This window comes from Pogona vitticeps, chromosome ZW-PAR (genome assembly GCF_051106095.1).
Source record: "Pogona vitticeps strain Pit_001003342236 chromosome ZW-PAR, PviZW2.1, whole genome shotgun sequence".
NCBI lineage: Eukaryota > Metazoa > Chordata > Lepidosauria > Squamata > Agamidae > Pogona > Pogona vitticeps.
In genome coordinates this window covers 709,082-734,017 of record NC_135800.1, presented here as the reverse complement: position 1 = coordinate 734,017, position 24,936 = coordinate 709,082, and the positions used below count along the sequence as shown (strand labels likewise).

Below are 24,936 nucleotides of genomic sequence, written 5' to 3'. Positions count from 1 at the left end.
TCCAAGGGGACCTCCTGCCTCCAGCCCATCGTCGCCGCCAGCGTTGGCCGACCTGGGGGGGGGGGGAGAGGCGAAGAAGAGTGCAGAGAAGCAGCCCCGGGCTGGGGAGGGGAGAGGCCTCTGGCACCATGGAGATGGGTCCGAAACCTTCGCCAGAGTCAAGGGAAGGCAGACTCCAGGAGCGATGTGTGGGGAGAGGGGAGGAAGCCCACCACCCTCGGCAGCAGCATCAGCATCAGAGGGACCCGGCCAGCTGACGAGGATGCAGCAGAAGCAGCAGGTAACGGAGAAGGCTGGGAGATTTATTGTAACTGGACCACTTCGCAAGATGATGGTTTCATGGCAGGTTGGGTTTCGGCTCCTTCTTCCTGGCCTGCCCCACCTTTGGAAGGCCATGCAGAAGAAGCCGATGCCTTCAAGAAGGAGCCTCTGGAGGGCTTGGGAGGGCGGGGTGGCCGTTTGGAAAAGAGGACCGGGCTGCTGTGGGGATCACGGTTGTAGGAAAGGAGGCCCTTCGGCAGGGGAAGCTTGCAGGAGGAGATGCGCCCTGCTAGAACGGCCTCTTCTTCACAACCACGAAAGGCGCAGGAGAATGGAGACTTTCACCCCCTGGCTCCGTGGTCAGGCGAGCCTCCGGCAGGGCCGGCCTCCAGGGCTGCTGCACCTGAGCCCCGGCCGCAACCCGGTTGGCTTAACAGACCCTAAAGTCAAAGGGGGCATGCTTTCATTTCCTTGCGATGCTGTTCCCAGGGACGGTCCCACAGCCACCCAAAGTGGCCGGCGCTGTCGGGGCAGACGGTCTGGCGCAGAAGGGACTGGACCGCGGAGCATCTCCGGACCCAGCCTTCTCCACCGATGTGTCACAGAGCAAGGTGGCCCTCGGAGGGTGGGTCAGAAAAGGCAGGGACGAGAGGCAGGAATGCGTCCTTTTAGAGAAAAGACCCAAGGAGGAGCCGAAAACAGTGAGAGCGAGACCTTGTGACGAAAGGTCCTCCGGGCAGAGAAAGCAGGGCAGAGGGGCTGGTGGAGATTTGGAGGTCGGAGAGGGACAGCTAGAAGACCAGAGTGGGGCCCACGGGCCTTTTTTAGCAGCAGGGGGGCAGAAGGCATTTCAGCCGGAGGAGGAGGAGATCCTGGCTGGAGAGCCCTCGGCCACATAAAGTTGTGAAAGGTGCCGGCACTTTGCAATTTGCTCTCCGTGTAGGGCCACCAGGTGAAAAAAAGACGGATCTTGTTCCTGCGTGGGAAAAGATCTTCCAGTCCTCTGGTATTGAAAGCGACCCCTGCGGAAAGATCAACTCTTTTGGGGGTTCGGGGTCCTGTTTGTTTCCCTCTCGCGACATCATGCCGGTCAATTTAGGGGGATCACTTTCTGTGCTTTTATCTGTATCCGTTTTTAATTTTGCTGTGATTGCTCAGTCGCCCTGTTTTGGGAAGGAAGGTTTTTTGGGGTCCAAGGTTAACCTGACGCACGCGGAAGGAAAGCTTTGACCGCCAAAGGGAGGGCGGCTCCTGCCTTTCGCATAACCCTGTGGAAACGGCCACAAGGCTAAGAGGCGATTTCCCCTTTCTGGGCTGCAGGCTGGACTGGATGGCCTCTAGGACCCCTTCCAATTCTTTTACAGTTCTGTCATTTCAGGGTGGAACACCCTGGCTGCTGGGACAAGAGAAGGCTATTCCCTAGCTCAGGGGGTTTAGGTCGGGAATTCGATTCCCCCCTGGCGCCACTCCTGGGCAGGGGCTGGACTGGATGACCCCACAGGGTCCCCTTTTCCAGCTCGCTGGTTCTAAGAGGATTAACATTTATATTGAAAGGGTCTGCAGACCCTGAGCTGCCCAGGCACAGACAGGATCCTGGCCAAAAGCCACGACGGACTGAAAGGAGGACCCGCCCGCAGGAACGGGGGCCTCATCCTGCAAACCTTTTCCGGGCGGCGTCTCTTCTCACTCCCGGTGCTTTCTTTCGCCCCAGCAGTAAGAAGCCGAGAAGCCGCCGGAAAGGATCGGGTCCCTGTTGGCGACCAATGACCGGCCGAGACGAGGCATCCGGTGAGTCCCGAAGGCTCGACAGAAAGGCCTTCTGCGTGGGGTTCCTTGGCCTCCCCGCAATGGGGCTCTTTGTGTGGGGCGGCCCACGGCTCCTGCCGTTCCCGGCCGGCATGATGGGGTTTGTAGTGATGGCTTGGCTGGTACTCCTGCGGCTTCTCTGAGCAGCCGCGGCGACCGCGTTTCACTCCCGCGCACGCGGTGGCCGGAGGGTCCCCGCTTGCGACCTCTCGTTCACACGTGCACTAACTAACTCGGCCGAGAGTGCACGTGCGTAAAGCGAGCCAGGCCTGGGGGAGAGCGGCCCCCCATCCTCTCTGTCCCCCGCAAATACAGCCCTCTCGCCTTCCCTGCCCGGGCAGCCGTAGCCTAGCTATCTACTTCCTCCGCGTTTTAGACGGCTCCAAGTTCCTAGTCCACAGGAGCCCTCAAATGCCATTCATCATTCCTTCAGATCCGTGTGTGTGTGTATTTGTGTGAGAGTGTGTGAACTCAGGGGGTGGGGAGGCGAGGCTTAGGGTCCCCCTCCCTTCTCCCGCAGGTTGCCAAAGTGGGGGGGGGGGGGTCTAATCCTTTCCGCGGAGATCCGGAGATCGAAAGGAAGGGTTTCCCCATCTCTTAAGCCCCAGAGGTTGCAAGGGAAGAAAGCATATGGGGCGGGCGGGGGGGGGGAAGAGATGAAGAAGGGTAGGGAGCCTCCCTCCTTCCTTCCCTCCCTCCCTCCGCGCCATCATCATCCCCCCCAGCGTGCCTGCGCGCCTGCCTGCGGAGCCGGACCAGCAGTGAGTAGCTGCCGACTTTGCACCAAGCAGGGAGGGAGGGAGTTAGCGGGGGTCCTGGGGTCGCCCCCTCCCCCGTTTAGTCTCTTTGCCCCCCCAGTCGCCCCCCCCCCGGAGGGTTTGCAAAAGCCAAGCCCGGTCGCTTTCCAAGTTTTTTTGACCATCCAGGATCTGCCTGGAGTAGCCGGCGGGGGGGGGGAAGCAGAAAGTGGGGGGGGGGGGAGAGAGAGATAGATAAGAGGGTCCCGGGGAAGGGGCGAGGGGGGGGGGAGAGACCCGCAGGCTGCAGCATTTGCTTGCCTTAAGCAAAGAAGCCCGCCCGCCGGCACAGGGGACTCGAGGCGGGGAGGGGGTGCAACTCTGGGGCGCCGCGGGGGGTGTCCGCAGGCCGGCCACCCCCATCCCCACCCCCCAGGCGAGGGTCTTTCCCAGATTCCATGCCCAGGAGCTGAGCAGGGGCCCTTCACGCCCGGCTCCCCCTTTCCTCCCTCCCCCCCCCCAGTTTTGCAGGAGTTTCCAAGGTGTTCCGCTTTCTTCTTTTTGCAAAAAAAAAAAAAAAAGGGGGGGGGGAAGCCAACGGCAGGCATCCACCCCCACCTAGTGGCAGCGGGAAGCAAGGGACATTGAATCCAAGCTGGTCTCCTTTAATTTGGAGGGGAGCGCGTCTTTCCATTCTTCTGCCCTTTGAAACTAGCCCGCCTAGGGCCGCGTTTTGTAGCGCTTTTTTGGGGGGGGGGGTTCTTGGAGAGTGAAGGGCGTGGAGGGAGCGGGTTCGAGAGCCACCCAGGGCTGCTGCCTTTGGCCCAGCAAAGGGCCCCCCGAGGTTGGCCACGGCTTGGTTGGCAGGCTGATTGTTTGCCACCAGGCATCGCCCACCCACCCCCCGGGGGTGATTCTGCAATTCGGGGGCTGCCCACCCTTAAGGGGAGGACATGGTTCCGTTTTGGTTCACCTCTCTGTGGGTCTCCTAAAGAGAAGGGAAATCTGCTTTCTTCTGGCAGAAGTGGCTTTGTTCTTAAGCGGCCTGTGATTTCACCCATCTGCGACTCAAAAGGAAGCCCTACCCAAGGGTGGCATTAGGCCAGGGGGTTCCCATCCTTGGGTCTCCATGAGATGTTTTCATTCCCTCTTAAGATGCGCGGGGCGGGGGGAACCCCTCTTCACCCTGTAGTAGTGTTTTTCCCTTTCTCTTTGGACAAAGGTGTTTCGAAAAGTTCTGAGTGTTCTTTCGAGAGAGTCAACACAAAAGGAATTGGGAAGAAAAAGTCGTTCCCAAGTGTTTTGCGCTGAGGGCGAGGGTCACCGAGGAGTTAACCCATCTTGGACGGCAAAGTTAAAAAACCAACCAGCCCTAACGGCTACTTTTCGAGATGGCCCTGGACGAAAGCAGGGACGTCCCCCCCCTCCTCCAAAGAAACGCCGATGAAAGCCCTTGAGCGTTACCCTGACGGAGTGGGCAAAGTAGCTTACCTTGTTGGTCTGAATTGGCATATTGTTTGTTGCACGTGGGGAGACCTTAACAAGAAGAAACACACAGCCTGCTCTGAGCTAGAAGCCCCTTTTGAAAGCAAACTTTCGCCTTGTTCTCTGAGTAGTTTTACAGGAGTGCCCCCCCCGCGGAGGATCGGGTCCAAGCTGAAAAATGTGGATGATCACAAACTCTGTTTCGGCAGCGTGGTCTCTGGCTCCCTGTAGTGGCCACTTCTGAGATCTTCATCCTTCTTCCTAGGATTTTTCTTTTGATATATTTAATGTTTCCAGACCACCGGTGTGAATCAGCGGATATGGATCCCGTGGATACAGGGATCCTCCTTTACTCGGTCTGGGATCTCTTACTCCCAGCTAATTTTGTTGGTCTTTTACCTGAACTTTTTCGTTCTAGGTTTCACGGAACAGGCTGGAGTAATCAAGTCTCTGGTCCTTCCTGCGTGTCGCCGTGGAGCGTGGCAAAGGCAGAGCATAGGAGATGTGGGGGGTGAGCTGCCCCCTGGCTGGGTTTCTCCTGATCCTCGTGGCCACCAACGTAGAGCGTTCTTCAGCATCCAGGTGAGTCCTCGGCTTCTGTCCCAAGTTCCCAAAGGTTTGGACTGTAATTCCCAGAAACAATATTGAAAAATTAAGGAAAATAATCTGTCTTTAAGAAATCGCTCTTAGGTCTTGTGGGAGGAAAGCCAAGACGGGGCCAGGCGGGCCTCCAGTGGGAGGGAGTTCCACCGTCTACAATCAGCCACCAAAGAGGGCCCTCTCCTCTCCCGGCTCCCCACCAGAGGCGTTTGTGAAGGGGGTGGGACTGAGAGCAAAGGGCCACCTCCCCTGAGGATCGTAAAGCCTGGTCAGGCTCACAAAGGGAGACCCGCTCCTTGGTGTCGCTTGGACCCAATCCATTGAGGGCTTTGGAGGTCGGAACCAGGATGCGGCGGGATCTGAGATCGCTTGCTCGCTTGCAGGCGCCGGGTGTGTTCCATGGAGGTGAAAAGCCGCACCGTCTCCTACCTCTCCTCTCACGCCCAGCCCGTCTACCAGCCCTACCTCACCTTGTGCCAAGGGTACAGGTTATGCAGTACGTACAGGTAAGGGGGCCTTCCCGGGGCGGCGAGATGGGGGGGATCCTTCCCCCATTGGACGTAGCTCTTCAAACCTGTTTATCCATTCCGTTTCTCCAGGATTTATTTTTTAAAATGTCCTTTTCCTCGCCCTGTAATTCCCCCAGAACTACCTACAGGGTCGTGCAGCGCCCAGCCTATCGGCAGCTTTCCCGACCCACGCGCGTCTGCTGTCCCGGGTGGAGGCAAGCCGCTGGGCGCCCGGAGTTTGGGTGCAATACCGGTAAAACTCTTGATTTTTAAAAGAAATTATTTTTCCAGAGGGGAGCCATTATAATTGGGAGTCTGTTACAGGAAAAAAAAAACTGGAGTCTGTGGCTTTTCCCAATTCAGGTATACCCACACTGAATCAGTTACCAGACAGGACCTCTACACTGTGGTCAATCCCATAGATTTAGTGGGTCTCCTCTGGTTGGGTGTCCCAGCGAGATCCAGGACAGAGATGTGTTGTCCCTTAAAGGGTTCAGCAGTTTTATTTGACTTCAGTCCCTGTGGACCCCAGAGGCATTTTTTAAATGTTTATTTACATTTACACTTAGTAAATATATGAAGTGCTTAAGAGCTTGGGGGTTCAGACATCTGGCTGCGGGGCCAAAGGCTGGGAGTTCAATCCCCCCACTGGGCCTCTTTGACAGGGGCTGGATTAGATGCTCTCTAAAGGACCCCTTCCAGCATTCTAGTTTTAAGAGGGTGATGAAGATCGAGCAAAACTTTTCTTTTTTTAAAAAAAATCACGTGTCCCTGTTGTGTGTTACACACACATTTCTTATGTTTTATTTGACATGCTTTATTAGGAGGGGGGGGAAATAAGCCACATTTGATTCAGTTTAAATATTTTTTTAAAATTGTCTTGGGAATTATTTGCATGAGCGGTGTGTAAATATGGACGATCACGACTGCTCAGAAGTGTCCGCTTCCCCCACATTATTTAGAGGTAAAAAGAAAAGGGAAACCCCCTTTTAAAAGTGCTAATTTTGGCAGACCCCAGATTTGCAAGGATTTGAGGACAGTTATTTTCAGAATATTTCTTGCGAGTTCGGAACGGTCCTGTTCGGCTGACGTGGCATCTCCTCGTGACATTTCTAACGTCTGTGAAGGAGTACTTTTTAAAGAAAACTCAAAACGGGATCGTGAAAACGTGCCTTCGCGGTCTCTGTTTGAATGCTGACTTTGTTTTTCAGCCGTTTGCCGACGGCGGTGCCAAAATGGCGGGACGTGCGCCCTCCCGAACAAGTGCGCCTGCCCTTCCGGGTGGACGGGAAAGTGCTGCGAGGCAGGTAAAGTCTCCCGTGGAGGTGTGCGGTTGTGTTTGTTCCCTTTGGAGTGCAGCTTTGTAGAGTGGGATCCTCTTATCCGTGGGATCGGTATCTGCTGATCCACTTATTGGCGGGCTGAAAATACCAAATCGAAACCCTCAGAAATACCTATTGATCTGTATTTCCAGGGTGTATTGACCAGAAAAGGCCATGCAAGGGAGCCAGAGACCATGCCATGTAGAGTGTTTGATACATATGTGTTTTTCAACATCCTTGGGGGGTTGGAAGCCACAGATCCTGTACCTCCACCCGGGAGTAGCCAGATGTGTTCTGCTCCGCTGATCTGATTCCTAGGAATGGCGAGGTCCTCTTTCCTCACGCCTCTCTCCCTCCGGTTTCAGATGTGGATGAATGCGCCGGAGGAAGACACGGCTGCAGCCAGGCGTGCCTCAACGTGGCCGGGAGTTATCGCTGCGCCTGCCAGCCAGGTTACGCACTCCAGGAGGACGAGAAGACCTGCCGGGCCCTGGAAGTGCCCACGGAGGCCCCCGCCACGCTTTCTGGCACAGGTGAGGTCAACCAGGACCCGGCGGTTTCGTGGGAGGAGAGAGACGCAGCCTGCTTGGACGGTCCCCTGCCGAGACCCAAACCCCGCCTGTGTCGCCCTCGTGGGACCCCCCCCCCCGTGGCGCGCGCCTTGCAGAAGAGACAAGGACCCGCCCACGCTGCCCGCGGCTCATTATTACTTTTGGTACGCGCTGTGCCACTTCAAACTCGTACCGTGAGTAATAATGCGCGGAGGGCCAGCACTGAACGCCGGAAAGACGCGAGCCGTGCGTCGGCTGCAGCTGCCGTCGTCCGCCCCATGGAGCATGGCGGGCATCGAGCCACGAGGGGCCTTGAACGGGAGGAATTAAGGGGCCAGAAGCCTCCAGAAGGGCCCCCCCTCCATCCTTCCGGACGGACAGGGTCTAGGATCCACACCTGCGCCATCTGTGTTGTGACAAACTCCAGCGGAGCACCTTGAAGGCGACTGAGGGTCACCCTGGATAAACTTCCACAGGGGGGCAGCCCCGAACTCTGAGACGCCTGGGAAGGGGGGGGGAGACCCATTCGAATCACGGGGGGAACATCAGCGTCTCACACGGGACGTTTCTGCTTGCTGTGAATTTGTGCAGCTGGAGCCGCCAACCTGAGGGTGCAAAACGAAGTTCAGGAGCTGAGACGCCGAGTGGCCGCTCTGGAAGAAGTGAGTCCCCCTCCAGCACGGGAGGGGAGGCGGTGGGGGGGGGCTGGGGTGGAGAGAGGTTGCTCCCCGGAAGCGCCCGCTGGCCAGAGATTTCGAGAGGGCTCCCGCTTAAAAGAGGGCGGCCGGCACAACGAAACGAAAAAGCATGCGAGGTGCGGTCAGCGTTTTGCTAAGCAAGGGCCACGTTTTCCACCAGGGCATAACCATTGGCACATGGTCAACGGTGCAGTTGTAGCCTGGGGGGTGGGTGGGTGGGGTTTGTGTCACCCTCCCCAAGAGGAAACCACAGGGACTTTGGGGTGGCCAGCTTCCCCCCACCACCTTACAGGCTTAGGTTAATGAAAAAATCAACATTCCTCCAAAAGCATCCTTTAAAAATACAGTAGGACCCCTTTATCCGCGGGATTAGTATCCACTGATTCACTTATTCACGGTCTGAAAATATTAAAAGAATCCTAGAAATATATATTTCTAAAGGTGATGTTACAAGAACCAGCCACTAGAGGGAGCCAGAGACCTTGCTATGGATAGCAATTCATTACTAAAATAGTGTTTGCTATAATCTGCGTGTTTCAGCATCCACGGGGGGGGGAGACTTGGAATTGATTCCCCCCCCCCCCAAGAATACGAAGTGTCCCACTGTATTCCAGGCAGCGCTCAGAGAGGGAGGCAGGATCAGTTCAACCCCTCATCTTAGTTTCTTTCCCCCTGTTCTTGGTAGAAGTTTCAGCTCGCTTTGGCCCCCTTCCTGAAACTGGAGACGCCAGGATCGGAGGGCACTGCCCACGTGGACCCCATTGGGCTGCTTGTCCACTCCTTGCAGCAACTGGACCGGATTGACTCCCTCAGCGAACAGATCTCTTTTCTGGAAGAGCAGCTGGAGACGTGTAAGTAGGCGCAGCAGGATGTATATGTGTGTGTGTGTGTGTGCGTGCGTGGCCCCCATCGAAAGCAAGCTACTTTGCAACTTCTAAAGCCCTGAAATAGGCTAGAGAGTAAATGCATGTCTTTTACTGTAGAAGATAGCTCTGCTTGTCATTGCAAAGCTGCCTGCTGCATCTACTCTATTTGCATCTTTGTGCAGGTTCGTGTAAGGATCGACGCTGAGGAAGATGAAGGAGCAAGGAAAGGACTCATGGTGCCTCCCCCCCCCGCTATCCCGAGCTGGCAGGGCGGGGGCTTTGCTTAAGCCCCAGAGGTGCTGGGCTTTTCCCCGTGGAAGGCAAGCGGGGACTTAAAAGCAGCGGGCAAGGCTGTCGTCTCTCCCCTCCCCCCCCAGCACTTCACGAAAACAGACCAACACACAGGAGCCACGGACCTCGTTAAATAAATTTTGCTTTATAAAAACCAGTTCCACATAACGCATTTTGGAAACATCAAAAAACCGACAGTAGGTAACGACCCGTTTTGAAACAAGGCACTTTTGGGCTTTTCGTCTGTGCTCGACGTGCGTGTCGGGGGGGGGGGGACACACACACATATCCATGATCCACCTTGGGAGGAAGGGTTATGTGGGGGGGGGGCTTGAGCCACTCTCTGGAGACCAGCCTGTGATAAAACAGGGGCGAGTGCGTGCTACATGAAGGTCTGTGCAATTTGAAGAGTAATGTCCCTTCCCTTGATGCCGAAGGGGAGAAAGGCTTTCCTCCTCCACTCCTGGTACATAGGAAAGAGGACCACCCTGGCCTTTTCTCCCAACAGAGTGCGGGGTGTTTTGTGGGTGTGCGTGGGCGTTTTTTGGAAGAAGCTTCTGTGGTGGCAGAAACAAGACTGCTGGTGGGGGGTCCCCCCTTCGGTCACCTTTGTGCTAACAGCAATGGGGAGCCCTGCCATTCTGGAAGGCCACAGGGTCCCCCCCCCCATGCTGCAGAGCATGGGCCTCATCCGTGCTTTACTCTTGCAAAGGCACCCGCCCCCCGAGACGCTGGGGTGAAGCGCCCATTGTATCACAGGCCCTGGACAGAAAGCTGCCTAGAGTCCTTCTGGAGAAACCCGGGACTGCATAGCCCATGTGCCACTTATTCCAGCTGGAAACAGTGATGAGAGGGAGAGATCTGAGAGGGAGGCCGTCTGCCCCTCCTGCCCAGGCAGGGCTTCAGCTGTTTTGCTCCGGCAGGGTCTTCAAACCCAACACAAGAGCCTCCAAGAACTGGGAAATATTCGGCCAGCTTCCGACAGATCTCTGGATGGTTCAGACTGTTTCTTCCCCCCCTCCATTTCCAGATTTTCTGGCCCCATGAGCTGTCTTGGCTGTAGCCGTGCAGCTTTGGCATGAGGCCAAGGGGGGCAAAAAAAAAAAAATCAGTCCCAAATCCACTGGGGCGTCTCGGTACCCCCCACTTCCTCTCCATGCTGGAAATGGAGATGTGGTCCTCTCTCTTCCAAAAGGGCCCACGGACCCTCGAGTTTTTGCACAAAACTTCGCAATTATTTCCAGGCTTTGAAGGGAGATGGGGAACCCTTTGTGTGTGCCCAGCCTGAAAAAAATGGCCCTTAAGGGCTTTGCATCCTATGCCATCCACCAGATAGGCTTAAAACGCAGGAACTCTTGAATACAGTTCCACCTGCCCTCCGAGAGGCAGATCTTCTCAAACATGGATGGTCTGTCGCCACCCCTTCTTTCTTTGGGAGGGGGTCCTGCATCTGAAATAAACCCTATCATTTCTCTTGGGTGGGGGGGGGAGCTCTCCACCTAAAACAACCAGGACTAAGTGCTTCCGAGAATCCCTGAGCCTAATTTTGACCCCCTCCCGCCCCATCCGAATATAAAGATTTTTGCACGCAAACATATTTCCAACATCTGCACCTACTGCACTCTATAAAGAACTCTTTAGAAATTGAAGTAGCATCTTTTATGTACATAGACACCCAGCGCCCTTCACCAAACGAGACCAAAGGAGAAGGGGAATCCCCAACACAGAATAATAATAGCAGTAGTAATAATAATAATAATAATGATAATAAGAAAACTACAACCCAGATCAGGCTGGAACGCCTGCAGAGAAGCAGCGCCTCTTTCCTCTTGGTGCTCTGGAATCCTGTATGTTTTAGATTGCATTCCCTACGCCTGGGGCAGCTCAGGGGCCTCAATCCGAGGGTGGGTTTTTACCGCGCACAGCCCCAAAGGAAACCCAACGGGAGTGATTGCATAAACCCAGCTCGCTAGCGTGCCTTTCAGCAGCGGCCTTCGTCCTGAATCGTTCCGCGGAGGCCATGGGTCTGGCTGATAGAAAGCGTGGCCCCTGACAATCAAAAAATTGCAAAATTGAACCCAAGCTATAAATGCTGGCGAAACAGCCAGAAGAGTGGTCCTCAAGTCCACGGCACCCAACCAGCAGCTTTGCGCGGGTCAAAGGCGAGCCCCAACGCCTTTAGGGACGGAGCTCCCTAAAACCTGAGCCTGTGGACTATCATCCTATCTGCCCCCCTTCCTCTATCGGAGGTGTAGTGATTCCCACTGTGAGCCCCTTGGCATCTTCATAACGAATAAGTACAATTAAGCGGCGTGGAGTTTTCCTAAATCTGAACCTAAGTGCAAACTCCCATTTCCCAAATATCAGCCCTCGAACTGCGGCTTTGCGGGGTGACCGTACGGAAAACACGGGCGGTCCGAAGCGGCTCAGGAAAGCTTTCGGGGCCTTCCAAGTTTCATCCCCTCGTTTGCCAGACGGGGTCGGCCTTCCAGCTGTTTCGGCTCCCGAGAGGACAGTGAAGCAGCCCTTCTGAGGTCCCCAGAGAAGTCGCCTTCCCTCCCACCAAAGCCTGGGGAGGCCTTAATATTTCCACCTCCCCCTCCTGGCACCTTCCAAATCGCGGATTCCGTTACGAATGGTCATAGAGCGTGCCGCGCGGCTGCGTGGTCCCCGTGTGTGTCCGTGTGCCCAGTGGTTATAAAAGTACGTCCACGAGGAAACCAGAATCTCCTTTTTACCCAAGAAAAGGATCATTCCTGGTTCAACGCAGAATCCCGTTTTGAAATAGATGCCTCCCCCCCTCCACCTGAGCAAGAAATTGCTCGAAATGCTCGGGAACCGAGCTTCCATTCAACGGCCACCATTTTTCTAAGGGGACCTCTGGTGGCCACGGCGCCCCACGTTCATTCTGACGCTGCTTCGGTTTTCTGTGCAGTTCGGAAACGAGGACGAGGGATAAACGTCTCTGTCTTGGAAGGGACGAGGGAGCAGCCCGGGGGTTGCACGGCCCCGAGGGAACAAAAAGACCCATGTGCCCCTGAGTTGTACCTGCGGGAAAACACCTGCAGAGGAGAAGGAGGGACCAGGGATTGGGGACGGACCTCCCGTCAAATCAGCAAGAACGGAGCGTTCTGCTGGGTTTATGATTCCCAAGAGAGGGGCCTCGACGGAGGCTCTGTTCCAACCCCAGAGGGGCTCGTGGTTCCTGGGTGTAGATATGCCAAAGGGCCCCCAAGGCTTTTAGGAACAATGCAAACCCCCCCACCCCTGACCCACAGCAAGGGAGCAACGAGGGCGCCGTTTTTGGCAACCGTGAGAGGTCCTCCCGGTGGGTGGGTGAGCGAGGGCGGAGTGCCACGTTTCTGCCCAAAAGGTCTTTAGTGCGAAACGCTGGGGCCCCCTCCGTTGACTTCAGCGGGCCGCTCCGAGATCCGGAACAAGGTTTCCCTCATGGCGGTGTAGCACCGGTCGGTGAGTTCGTCCACGTCGGAAGCGGTCAGGCCCTCTGTGGGGACGGGCGGGAGGACCTCCACGCGGATTTTGCCTGGAGAAGGGGAAAGAAGGTACCCATTCATCTCGATGGGCATTCGGTCGTCTGCCAGCCGTCTCTATAGATATTGGGGGGGGGGGGAGGCGCCACATGAATAGGAAGGTGTCCTAAAGAAACATGGACACTGCTCTGTGGGTTGCTTACGGGTGTATGATCTCCAAAGGGGGGGGGAATCCACCCACCCACCCAAATGAAACACAAAACAAACCAAAGGGAGGGAGGGGGAAAGAAGGCTTTTGGAGGAGAAGAGTTAGAGAGAGAGAGAAACTTTCAGTTACCCCCACCTGATGTAAACAGATGCTTTTTGGGATTGTAAAATGAAGTGAAGGAAGAATACACCACGGGGACAACTGGAACCTGGAAACACAGAAAAAGAGACACGGATGGGGGAAGGTTAGCTACACCTCTGGAATGGGCCATAAAAGACTGGCTATCGTTGCTGCCGTAGACTGGCATCTTATGTGTGTATGTATGTAAAAGATTAACAATCTTTTCTCTCTTTTTTTGGTATGGCTCTAAAAAGACAGTCTTCAAGGGAATGAAGAATAAAATTGCAAGGACATATAAACCAGTGGTTCTTAACCTTTTTGAAAGAAACGCCCCCTTGAGCCATTGAGGAAGTTATCATCGCCCCCCTCCCCATGGTGATGATATTCATTCATTCATTCATTCATTCATTCATTCATTCATTCATTTATTTATTTATTTGAGACACTTAAATCCAATGACCCCTGAAAACAAAATTCAATTCCAAGAAAATGAAATGCCCCCAAAAAGTAACATTTAATAATTTAGTTGCAAGCGAATTTTAAGACGCAAAAAGAAATACAGTATAAAAAGGGCATAAAAACAAACCGCAATGCAGGAACTAAAAATTTCAAGACAAAAACTCTGAAACTAAATTAAGATTGGAGGAAAATATATATTCATGCACACTGTAAAAAGGCTGCAGCCATCTTCACAGGTTTGGCTTGCTCCGGCGCCCCCCTACTGCCCCCCTTCTGCTCCAGCGCCCCCACACCGCCCCTTTTCGTTCTACTGCCCCCCTGAAAAATGAAATCGCCCCCTGGGGGGCATTATCGTCCACGTTAAGAACCACTGATATAAACGACTCCCGGATTGGACTTAAGCATCATAAAGTCAAACCGCCTCAGTTTGGAGGAACTCCAGAAAACTCAACCAAAGTGCGGAAGGATCAAAGTAATTTCTAGGGTCTACGGGCTATTCTGGGCCCAGAGAAAACCCATTTTCAGGTAGGGGAGCCTATAATAAAAATAAACAGCCACCCTCCTTTTTTGGATTTTGTGCACGGAAAGGCCACCCATCCCCCACTTTCCCCCCTTCGTTACCTGTGTCTGGATGGCTAGATGGAAGGCGCCCTTCTTGAATGGCAAAAGGTCCCCGCTCCCATTCCGTGTCCCTTCCGGGTAGATCCACACCTTGACCTGTGGGGAGAAAGGGGAGGCCCTCCAGGTCAGAAGCCCCACGGCCTGCATTGGGAGGAGAGCCCCCCTCGTGTGATCTTCCCCGGGACACCTCCTCCCCTCGCTCTGTCCACCCCTGCAGAACCTCACCGTGGCATCCTCTAGCATTTATTCCCCCAATGGGCCTCCTTGACTTGATAGACTAAATTACTGACCCCTAGTCTGGATGTCTCACATCATCATCATCATCCTCTTAGAACTGCAGAGCTGGAAGGGACCCTGTAGATGATCAAGTCCAGCCCACTGCCAAGGAGGCATCCATGGAGGAATTGAACCTTTGGGGACATGGCTCAGCTCTCTGAACCTCCCCGCACGTGCTCCACTCACGTTCTCCGTCATCATGGCTTGTCCGACGTCTGCCATCACCGACTTGGCGTTGCTGGTACTTTTCCGGTTGATGAAGATGACCCCGCCCAGGTACATAATGAGGCCCACCGAGCCCATGTACATCAGCTCCCGCTTCGCGATCTGGACGCAGCGCTCGGGAAGGACCTCCATGAGTCCTGAGGAAAGGGCGCAAGCGGGATGTTCAGGAGGCGAACCCATGCTGGGGCTCGCTAGGTCCAGCCCAATCTCTCTTTCTCCCTCTTGCAAGTGATAATTAGGAAGGTGGCATCGTTAGGGTGGAACAGATACTGAACTGGCGCCGCTGATTTCCAGTGGCAAGACCCCGGCCCAACTTGCCACTGAGAGGGTACAAATTAGATTTATGTTTTTGTGATTAGACATGGGCACGAAACACAAGTTTGCTGGTTCGTGCTGATTCATTTATCGGCCAAACCGGTGTTCAGCGGTTCCTTTCCCCGCCTCCCCCATCGGGCGCCCTCTCAGAGTCAGCACCCCGGCTTCCCTGCCGTGCCTCCTCTGTGCGCTGCCTCTGAGAGGGCGCCTGCTAGAGGAGGCAGGGCTCTGAACCACCGAACACCTGTTTGGCTGAAAAACGAACTGCCACGAACCGACGAACCAGCGTCTCGCGCCCATCTCTATTTGTGATGCTTTACACTTCTTTCAAATCGGTGTCAAGGTTTTGGTAACCTTGATAAGATGGAAAGAGGGACTCCAGAGACTCTTCTCGTGTCAAAAGCTGGGAGCCTTTTTCCAGCCGGCGAGGACCAAATTCAATGCCAAAGGAGGGCGAGATCAGCATTTCTGTCGTGGGAAGTGGCAAGGCAGACGGAGGGGGATGAAAACACCCGTCGCTAGGTAGATCTTACAAGAAGCGTCCCGGCTTTGTGGCAGGCAGAACCCGCTGGAAAAGCCAGAAAACCACTCACATGGTGGATGATGTCCTGACAACGAAATGCCAGAGGGACAGATTCAGCCCTCAGGTCGGCTGGGTTTGGCCACAGGCTCTAAATAGTCACACTTGGGATCCCATGAGGGGCCCCGAAGGCCGCCCATAGCAGGACTCCAACCCTTTGGGGGCCCGCAGGCCTGAACGCTTCTCACCGATCATGTCCAGGATGCTCTGGTGATTGGAGATGATGACGCACGGACCCTCGATCTCGAAGTGCTCCAGACCCTTCAGCTCAAACCTCAGGCCGTAGATGTACTTGAAGGTCCGGACGACGTTTTTGATGATCCTGCGGGCGGATTGGGGAGGGAGAGGAAGGGGAGCCGTGTTTAAACCCAGGAAGGTTAAAAAACCCAGCACACAAGAGTCAATTCTCCGCCACAAAGCTGCGCATCTTCCCGACAGACGACCTGCTTTCTGAGCAGACCGAAACCACCTCAGGCGTCCACGGGACGTCTCCGTCCACTTGCCAATTTCAGCCTACAAGGAGTTGAAGTCAAGGCTCTCGGCATTTGGATTTCCTGGAGCATCATTCTCCATTCTGCAAATTCTATCCAACACACACACACACGGACAGGCCACGGCTTCCCGTTTAAAAAAAGAGGCTCCCTAACTCGAAGAGGGACAGCTTTCTTTCCGAACAGGAACTTAGGGCAGAACTAGGCCTAGGCGAGCCCATGAAGGCTTGGTAGCTAAGGCCTTTTCTCCAGGTGAGCCAAAATTTAGGTGTTCTTAGGTGCATGTTTATCAGGTGGAATCGAACATTAGAAATGTGGGGTTTGGGGGGGGGATAGATCCTAGATTGGGCTGCAAGGTTTCCCTACAGACTGGGGCACACAGATAGACAGAAAAAAAGAAACACACGCATACATGAGTGAAGAAAGAGAAGAAGTGGAAGAACCCCACTTTCCAGCCAAAAAAAATGACACTTTCTTTGCAAAAACAGGGCACACTTCCCTATCTGCTGTGTAGCCATCATTTTTAAAATCAATTTCAAACATGCCAAACTTGTTTAAAAACCAGTTTTTCCCCCCAACGTGTCACCACACCCTGTTGCACAAACACACACTTTTATATACAAAACAAAACCTTTCCACCAAGGAGACACACAGGCCAATGAGCACACAAATGCCATTAACAAACACTGATTTACACTTCTCCACCGGCACACACTCACACACCCGACGATCCACTAAATCCTGCCACTTCCCAGGCGAGGAAACACAGATCTACACCTAAAATGTATACTGTATATAGAGTACAAAATAGCCACAGATGGTGTCAGACTTTTCGAGGTTCCCCCATTCATGGGGGTCGCTGGCAGTGACCCGACAGGCAAACCAACAATGGAATGGATGACGGGTCGCTTCTATTGTGTCTTTTAGGCTGCTCACCATTATTTTCCGACTGTCAACCAACTAGTCAGGATCAGCAGAAAGTCAGCCCACGGATGTCGTGATCTGTGAACAATTCGGAGGACGGCTGCAGAAACGCTCACGGCACGACGACATGCCGCGGCATGCCCCCGTTCTGCCAGCCACGTTTGTGCAACCTCTCCGAGGTGGATTTGGGAATCCAATTTTCAGTGTCTGAAGCTACACATTAAATCTGAACTAAGTCACGAGACAAAGCTTTCTGGAAACTTACTGGGAGGGAGCACTTCTGAAAGCCACTCCTTGGAATATCTCACATACTTTGCAAAACCCTTCCTGGGTTGAGAGACGTTGGACGCCACTTCACAACACACCCCACGCCCATGAAACGCAAAGCTTCCATTCCTTTCCCAGGCTCTTGGGCAAACCGGTCGTGCCCGCCATTACAACACCCCACGAAAGCCACGTTTTTTTATAGGGACTTGAACTTGGGGTTTGAGACTGGGTGCCAAAGACTTCTCTGCATCCCCCGCCCAGAGGAACCCCGTGGCCAAAAAGCAGGAATGACTGACGGAGCATCTTTAGCAACGAGGACCCACTGAAGACACACGTCTAAAGAAATGCAACAAGCCGGAGAGAATGGGCCTCCCTGGGTCTCTTTATGAACACCAGTTCCTAGTTACTATTTTCCTGAAATAAATTTATAAGGGCATTCCAAAGCATTTTGGAAGAATTTTGAGGACCGTGTTCAAGGAGAGGCGTTTCTTTTTAAAAGTACCCAAAAATAAGTTTATTACTTGCTATTCCTACAGTATGCAATGCAGTTAGAATGCCATCTGTATCTTGTAGATGACAAGACACGTTTTCCTGTCAAAAGCTTGATCTTTGATTGGTTTTATTAGTTTTTACTTGCAAGTTTAAAAAAAAAACTGGGAAGACTTTTGAGCCCATTCAAGTCTTCAGCCAAGGGAGGGGCAAGTTAACCATTACCAGAGGGTCCCCCCCTTCACACACAGACACACAGACACACACACACGTGTGTGGGCCAGCCACTCAGCAATGGCCTGAAATGACTCAGCGACACCTTGTCCTCCTCACCTGAGAGAGGGCAAGGTGCACTTTCGAAGGCATAGATGCTGAGAGGGATGCCGCCAGACACACACACACACACACACGTGTCACAATGCTCCATAGTGACCCCTGAAACAGGTCATGCGCTGGCGCCCTTTGGAAAGGCGCCCATTTTCGGAGCATGCCGGAGACACCCGCCCTGCAGAGATCTGGGTTGCGGTCCTGATTTTGCAACCACGGTGTTGCGCCTCCTGGGGTCTTGCGGCGGGGGGGGGGGGAGAGATCAAAGCAGGCCCAACCGAATGGGCGGAGGAGAGCCCTTTTCAAAGACTTGAAACATCATCCTTCACAGGAAGGGCGTGACTCGAACTCCCAACCGAGACCCCCCTGACCTCTCCCTGAAGTTAATTCCCCTTTGGCCTGAAGAACGGACCTGAACAGTCCACTTATACTGTACGTTTAAGTCAGGCTTTCCTCGTGTGAACTCAACTGCGGCTTACGTGACGCGACCTTTTCACTTTATCCTTGCACCTTATCCTAATAAGATCCATTCTTATCCTCCAGAGCTAAATGCAGAGGCCCTTCTGCCTCAGTTTACTTAACGCTCACGGGGAAGAACATCTGTTTATGTCCTGCAGAGACAGGGGTTGGGTAGAGATGTCGAGGTTTAGGGGAAAAAACCCTCAAAGCAAACTTTCTTGGAAAAAAAATGGACATTTGTCTTCTCTTTTTTCTTGTCCTTCCATCTATCCATCTAGAGCTCCTTCCTTCCTTTTTTTCTTTTCTTTTCTTTCTTTTTTGGCCCAAGGACAAAGTTTAATTGCTTTTATTTTCAAAGCCCTCGGAGGGCAGAAGGAGAAGACTTGGACGGGTTTCTAAAGCCGGAGCCGAAGTTCCAAGGACCTCGAGAGGTGGCCCTTCCCGTCTAGGAGCAAACAAACCCCGAGAACATTGCGTTCCCCCCCCCCACATCAACCGGGACAAACTCGCTTCCTCAAAAGATGATGAGGAGAATGACTTTTGTGCCACTTGACTTTCCCTTACTTTGTGAAGTCATGGCGTTGAGTCACCGTCTAATTGTGGCCTGAGCGAACCTTCACCCCGGACGGAGCGGAGGCCGGCTGGGTCCACGCTGCCGTCACCCACCCACCACATTATGTCTCTCCTCGCTTCCTCCGCTGGTCGGCACATCCCTCTCTCTTCTGGGGGGGGGGGGAGATAAGGTTTCACACCCCAAATGGCACAGGAGAAAGGGCACCTGGGGCGAGCAGAGGCGGGCTTGGGCAATCAAACCAGCCACCTGATACCGACATCCTTCGTTTCCCGCACCAAACGGGCAAAGGGGCCGTGGAAGAAGGGCCCCTCGCTAGCCTCGTGGTTCCTTACGCAACATACACGGGCGTTCCTTCTGCAAACACCCACGACTGGAGATCCGTGGCTTGCAAAGAACCGGCGGCCCAGATCCTGCCGCGTGGTTACGCCCACATTGCTATGATAATTAACAGCGGGGATCTAATGAGGAATCTAAGTAGGGAGTCACTCCTTAGAGACGACTTAAAGCAAGGGGGTGGCACCGGGCCTCTTAACTCCGGTGTAGATTTTGCCCCCCCCCCGGGATCTCTGGCCACCTTCAAAGGCGTTGCTTTGGCAGAAGGTTTGCAGGGTTACCAACCAGAGGGCTCAGCTCGTCCAAAGCCTGACTCGCCTGCGAGGCTGCACGGTGGTGGCGGGTTCAAGTCTCGCTCTCCCACTCCAAAGGGATAAAAGGGCACTTTTGAAGGGAGCTCGCAACAACTGCACTGGCATCAAGAGGCCTGGCAGTGCTGGGTAGCTGACGCCAGCTGACCTCCGGCTAGCCTTCCTCACGGGGGGCTCACACGAGGGAGAAGTCAGGACCGAACTGAAGAATGACGAAAAAGATGTATAATCTTGGCGCTAGCAAAATCGACAAGGGCCACTTCCTTCCTTGTGCCAGCCTCACCCTTGCCTTGGCCGGCTGTCGGAGGCCAGAATTAGCCAGAGGATGCTTTAGGAGGCAACGCTGGATTAACCCCCCCGCCCGGGATTTATCCAAATCCCCCAGGGTGGGGCTATTTCAAGCCCTCTGCGTCTGCAAAGGCCGACACCAAGGGGGTCGTGGTGGAAGAAAGTCACCCTGGCACGCCGGGAGAACGGTGAGGAGGAAGCCACCGACGGGTCGTCGGCCTTCCTCGTCCGGGCGTCGAGAACATGAAAAACAAAAGGAACCAGGAATCCGGTGGCACCCTGAGACTCGCCTGTTTTTATGGAGCAGGAGGCGTCCTTGGACTCCAGCCCACCTGCTGAAGAAGCTGCCTGCAGTGCCCAGAAGCTTACACCGCAGAAAAACTTTGCAAGCGTCTGGGTGGGGTAGCCGGGAGGCCTGTTTGGGCCCCTTCCCGAGGATTCTCCCTCCCTGCCTCTTCTCTGCCTCCCGCTTGGCAGCCTTTCGTGAGGCACCGCCGCCTTGCCAATTCGGAAAAGAAGATTCGTACGCTTAACACGCTGCACCTGGAGAAGCCTCTTTACCGGCATTTTAAAATGTCCTTTAAAAGAAAACAAGCTGGACCTTGATCGTCGAGGCCCTTCTCAAGGAATCAGTCAAAAGCTACGAGGACGTTGTCTCCGGCGTTCAGGATCAAACCGCAGAAGGCCCTTCGGCCGGGCAAGGGACATACAGCGTGTTCTTAGAGGATTACTCTCCAAAGCCACTTAAAGGGGATCAAGCCTCAGGAAAGGTGACCATATAGCTAGGGGTGATCTCCTCCAATCCCAAAATTAGAAATCCTAAAAGCACCGCCCGACCTATTTTTGCAGAACCTATTTTCGTAAGCCGTCGTCCAACTCTGGAAATCCAAGTATTTCCCCCCCCCCCCAGAACCACATAAAGGGAATTTCCAGGGGCCTGACTCTCTTGCAGAACAACAGCATGGGTGGCCCTCCTGAACCTTTTTGACCCAAAGAGGACTCCCAAAAGTGCACAGCGAGCCGCCACGATGGGAAGGAGCGTCTCAAGGTCTACTCAAAGCTGACTCAAACCACATCCTTGCTCCGACTTTCTTTATATAAAATAGGGAACACAAAATTTCCTGGTCTCTAATGTCAGAGGAAATAGGCTTCTTCCACGAAAGCTTGCCTTCAAACAGAGCAGTTGGTCTTTGAGGTGCCACAAAAGCGCTTTTACTTTCTTTATTTTGTTTAGGTCATGAGGGGCGAGCGCAGACTACCACAGCTACCTTGCATTCCAGCCGCTGCACGGCGGGCAAAGTAGGTGTGTGTGTGTGTGTGTGTGTGTGTGTGTGTGTGTGTGTGTGTGTGTGTGTGTGTGTGTGTGTGTGTGTGTGTGTGTGTGTGTGTGTGTGTGTGTGTGTGTGTGTGTGTGTGTGTGTGTGTGTGTGTGTGTGTGTGTGTGTGTGTGTGTGTGTGTGTGTGTGTGTGTGTGTGTGATGCAGTGGAAACCCAGAGATCTTTCTGGAAACTGTGTATTTTCAGAAGAATTGGGGAGGCAGGTTTCGGGCATGGTCAGGCATACGAGAAGCGGGATTTTAATTCTCAAAGCGATGTCCTTTACACCCAGACCGGACCAGTGGACACCTCGGGGTGCTAGGAAAACACACCCAGATTTGATCACACTTCTCTCCGCACATGACTGCCAAACGGTGAACACTAAAACCACAGTCGTTGAGGGTGTATAATCAAGATGTACTTCCCCTTTTCATCGTTAAGCATCCACGGCAATGACTCCTATAAACCTACCAAAAATAAATAAATAAAATAAAATCGCGGGACCGACAGGGGAGCAGAACGCTCTTCACATCCCTCTGCAAGGTAAGCAAAGAGGGATCAAATCAGGTCTTGGGGGGGTATGTCACACCTTGACCGTCACGTCACCCTACATCTGCAGGACAGGAGGGGGGCGGATCCTGCTGCTCCAGTGGTGACCGGGAGGGGCTCTGTTTGGCCTGCCTCCGCGTTCACCCGCACGCAGCCCGGACTGAGCCCAGGCACGGCATCCTCGTGGGTGTCGCTCAGACCTGGGTGGCATAAATTGTTCCCATTATCTCTAATATGCTAGGCCTGCAGTCCATAACCGCCGCCTCCAACGCACAAGGGAAAGCGTTCATAAAGAGCTTCCTTGGATTTGCACAAGTCTCAACAGCAGCGGGATAATTAACAAAACGCAAACTCAGATATAGACCAAATACGGAGAAAACATTAACATAATCCAGGTCTTTCTTGCTGAGCCTGAAATAAATGGCAGGGAGGAATATAACCAGGATTCCAGGAAAACCTTGGTTTTGAAAGCGCAGCAGGCCTTTTAACTGCATCTTCCTTTCTCTCAGTTAAATAAACCAGGAATGGTTTGGTTCATTCTTTACAAACTGGGATTAAAAACTATCACACAAGCCAGGATTACAAACCACCATCTTTTGCAAGCCAGGATGATAAAGTATAATCCCTTACAAACCAGGATTATACAAACCAAGATTATAAATAATCAACTTTTACAAACTGGGATTCTACCCTCGTTCTTGCTTTACAAATTCCAGCAAACTCTGTGGCAATGAACTAGGAGCCCTGGTTTAGACCCACGTGCCCAGCCGACCATCCCCAGTTCCTTTAGCAGCTGGACCAGCCGAGAAAAATCAGAGCACAACGAGTGGCATTTGAAACCTTGGAAGGTCAAAAATAATCTATAAATAATAATAAAAATAAGAAGAGATTAGATGCAAAATATAATTTCACCAACATAAAATGAAACTCAAAAGACATCATATAGACATGTCAAAACCATAGTACGATTGACAGACGCCAGCAAAAAGAAACCGCATAATCTATTAAAAAAAAGAATTGCTAATACTGCAGTGGAACTAAGAAAAAATATATTAAGTACAGAGCATTATGAGGTGGGTACCTTGCTGTTTCCAGACAGTGGAACTCCCTGCCACTGCAGGCCAGGTTGGCCCCATCTTGGCTGCCCTTCCGCAAGGAGGCCTCTTTTTTCAGGCAGGAAGCTTTCCCTGTGTGATTGCTGGCTTGAGCTGGGTTGGGGGGTGTGTGTGTGTGTGTGTGTGTGTGTGTGTGTGTGTGTGTGTGTGTGTGTGTGTGTGTGTGTGTGTGTGTGTGTGTGTGTGTGTGTGTGTGTGTGTGTGTGTGTGTGTGTGTGTGTGTGTGTGTGTGTGTGTGTGTGTGTGTGTGTGTGTGTGGTTTTTTTTTTAATCTGTTGCTTTTAAATGTGTTTTTCAGAATAGTTTTGTTAACTGTTTTTAACTGTTAACTGAAAAAAAAAAAGACTAAATATTAGATCCGAATCCTTGGACTGCAAAGAGCAGGATTTTCGCAGGCCGCAGGGCAGGTAGCAACAACGGGAAACAAATGGGCCGCCTGCCATGAACTCCGTGTATTTCTTGCAGCTGCAGAAGGGGGTAGCCGTGTTCGTGGGTGTAAAGCATGACAAGTGAAACCAGAAGGAAAATTAAAAGTTAAGGCAGCACCTTAAGGACGAAGGTGTATATTTTCTTTTTAATGTGAACTTTTGTAGGCAATTCCGGCCCTTATGTCTGATGAAGTAGTGGTCTTGTCCACAAAAGCTTCCTTTTAGAGATATATAAATATATTGTGGCCAAGCCCACTACTTCATCATTATATATACACACAAGTTAGGCTTTAAGACGCCTTTAGCCTTTTTGTTACTTTTTTTGTTTTCCCCTCTGCTGGTTTGTTTGTGTGCAAAAGGGAAGTTTATATTGTAAAAGGGGGAGTTTATATTTTTGAAACCTCTGCACGCCTAATCGGTTGGGCCGGCTTGGCACCAGCTTCATTTGCACCGGGGCATTAATTAATGCATTTTTTTAAATCAAGGCCGCTTTTACAGAGACCGAAAAGGGCCCAGTGAGGGTGTGGGAACCGGCTTTCCCCGCGGAAGCCGCTCCCAAAGGGGAAAAAAAGTTTGCAACTCTTGTGCCATAAGTTTGCCTGCCTGCGCGACCCCCCCCCCCAAAGTTCTTCCCCCCACCCCACCCCCGGGCCGGGTCAGAGCCAAGCCTCGAGACCCCCTGGGGGGGCGGGTTCCACGTGTAGGACCAACACGCAAGCCGTTCCCACGCTCCCGGAAGAGGCGCGTCTCCAAACGCAGGTTGGGGCGGGCGCACCAGGGGAAGGGAAGGGGACGGGTCGGCCCTTCCCAATCCGGGAAAGGGCAGGGCTGGGGATCCGGAAGGGAGAGCAGCCCCCGGTCCAGGCCAGCCCCGGCCCCGTCCCGGCGTCCAGCCATGCGCCCTGGGGAAGGGGGAGACTCGTGCGCAACGTCCTGCGCGCCCTTGGCGAAGGTTGAGCCTCCGGAGAAGGAGGCAGGGCGCCCGCCCCCCCCCAGGGTCCCTCTCCCCCCCCGGAGGGGCTCGTCCCGGGCCAGGCGCGCCCCCGTCCCCCTCCGACGCCGGGGTCCCCCCCAGCCACCCCTTTCCCCGGCTTGGGCACCCCGAGGGTCCCCCCGACGGGACTCACGTCATGTTGCGGACGGTGCGCCCGCGGTTCCAGAGGAGGCAGGCCGGGGCGGTGAGGGCGGAGGCGAGCAGGCAGAGGAGGCAATAGGAGCCGATCCGGAGGCGGAACCGGAGCCGGGGGCTGAGCGCCGCCGCCAGCAGCACCAGCGCCCCCGCGACGCCCCACCAGGGCAGCAGCCCCTCGGAAGGGGGGGACGGGGAGGACGAGGAGGAGGAGGAGGAGGAAGGGTCCATGGTGGCCGCCTGCGGGAGGGGGAGGGGGTCCGCTGCCCGCGATCCTAAGCCAGGCTCCCGCGCCGGGAGAGCTGCTTCCGACGGCCAAGGAGGCGCGCAACCAGCCGTGCGTCTTTCCGTCCGTCCGTCCGTCGGGCGAGCGCAGCGGAAGGGCGGCGCGGCCAGGAAGGCTCAGCACCTCCAATGGGGGGGGGGGGGGGAAGAGAAGCGGCTCCGCCCGGCCCTTAAGGGGCGGAGGATGGCGCGCCCGCCTCCCTGCCCTGCCTTCCCTCCGGTCCGCCCG

At 54.0% G+C, this 24,936-nt stretch overlaps 2 protein-coding genes across 2 annotated transcripts; one reads left to right on the top strand and one right to left on the bottom strand.

The window, feature by feature from the left end:
* On the top strand, nt 1-9,283 carry EGFL7 (EGF like domain multiple 7). Its single transcript, XM_072985192.2, has 10 exons — nt 1-280; nt 1,976-2,049; nt 4,708-4,871; nt 5,273-5,395; nt 5,536-5,651; nt 6,610-6,705; nt 7,086-7,253; nt 7,863-7,933; nt 8,655-8,820; nt 9,018-9,283. Exons 3-10 carry the CDS (start codon nt 4,792-4,794, stop codon nt 9,038-9,040), a joined length of 843 nt encoding a protein of 280 aa, XP_072841293.2. The 5' UTR covers nt 1-280; nt 1,976-2,049; nt 4,708-4,791; the 3' UTR covers nt 9,041-9,283.
* AGPAT2 (1-acylglycerol-3-phosphate O-acyltransferase 2) lies at nt 9,251-24,850 on the bottom strand. The gene is made up of 6 exons (XM_020794887.3): nt 24,421-24,850; nt 15,610-15,743; nt 14,488-14,663; nt 14,026-14,121; nt 12,961-13,033; nt 9,251-12,670 (listed from the first exon to the last, which is right to left on the bottom strand). Exons 1-6 carry the CDS (start codon nt 24,651-24,653, stop codon nt 12,504-12,506), a joined length of 879 nt encoding a protein of 292 aa, XP_020650546.3. The 5' UTR covers nt 24,654-24,850; the 3' UTR covers nt 9,251-12,503.
* Nucleotides 24,851-24,936: the final 86 nt, after the last annotated feature.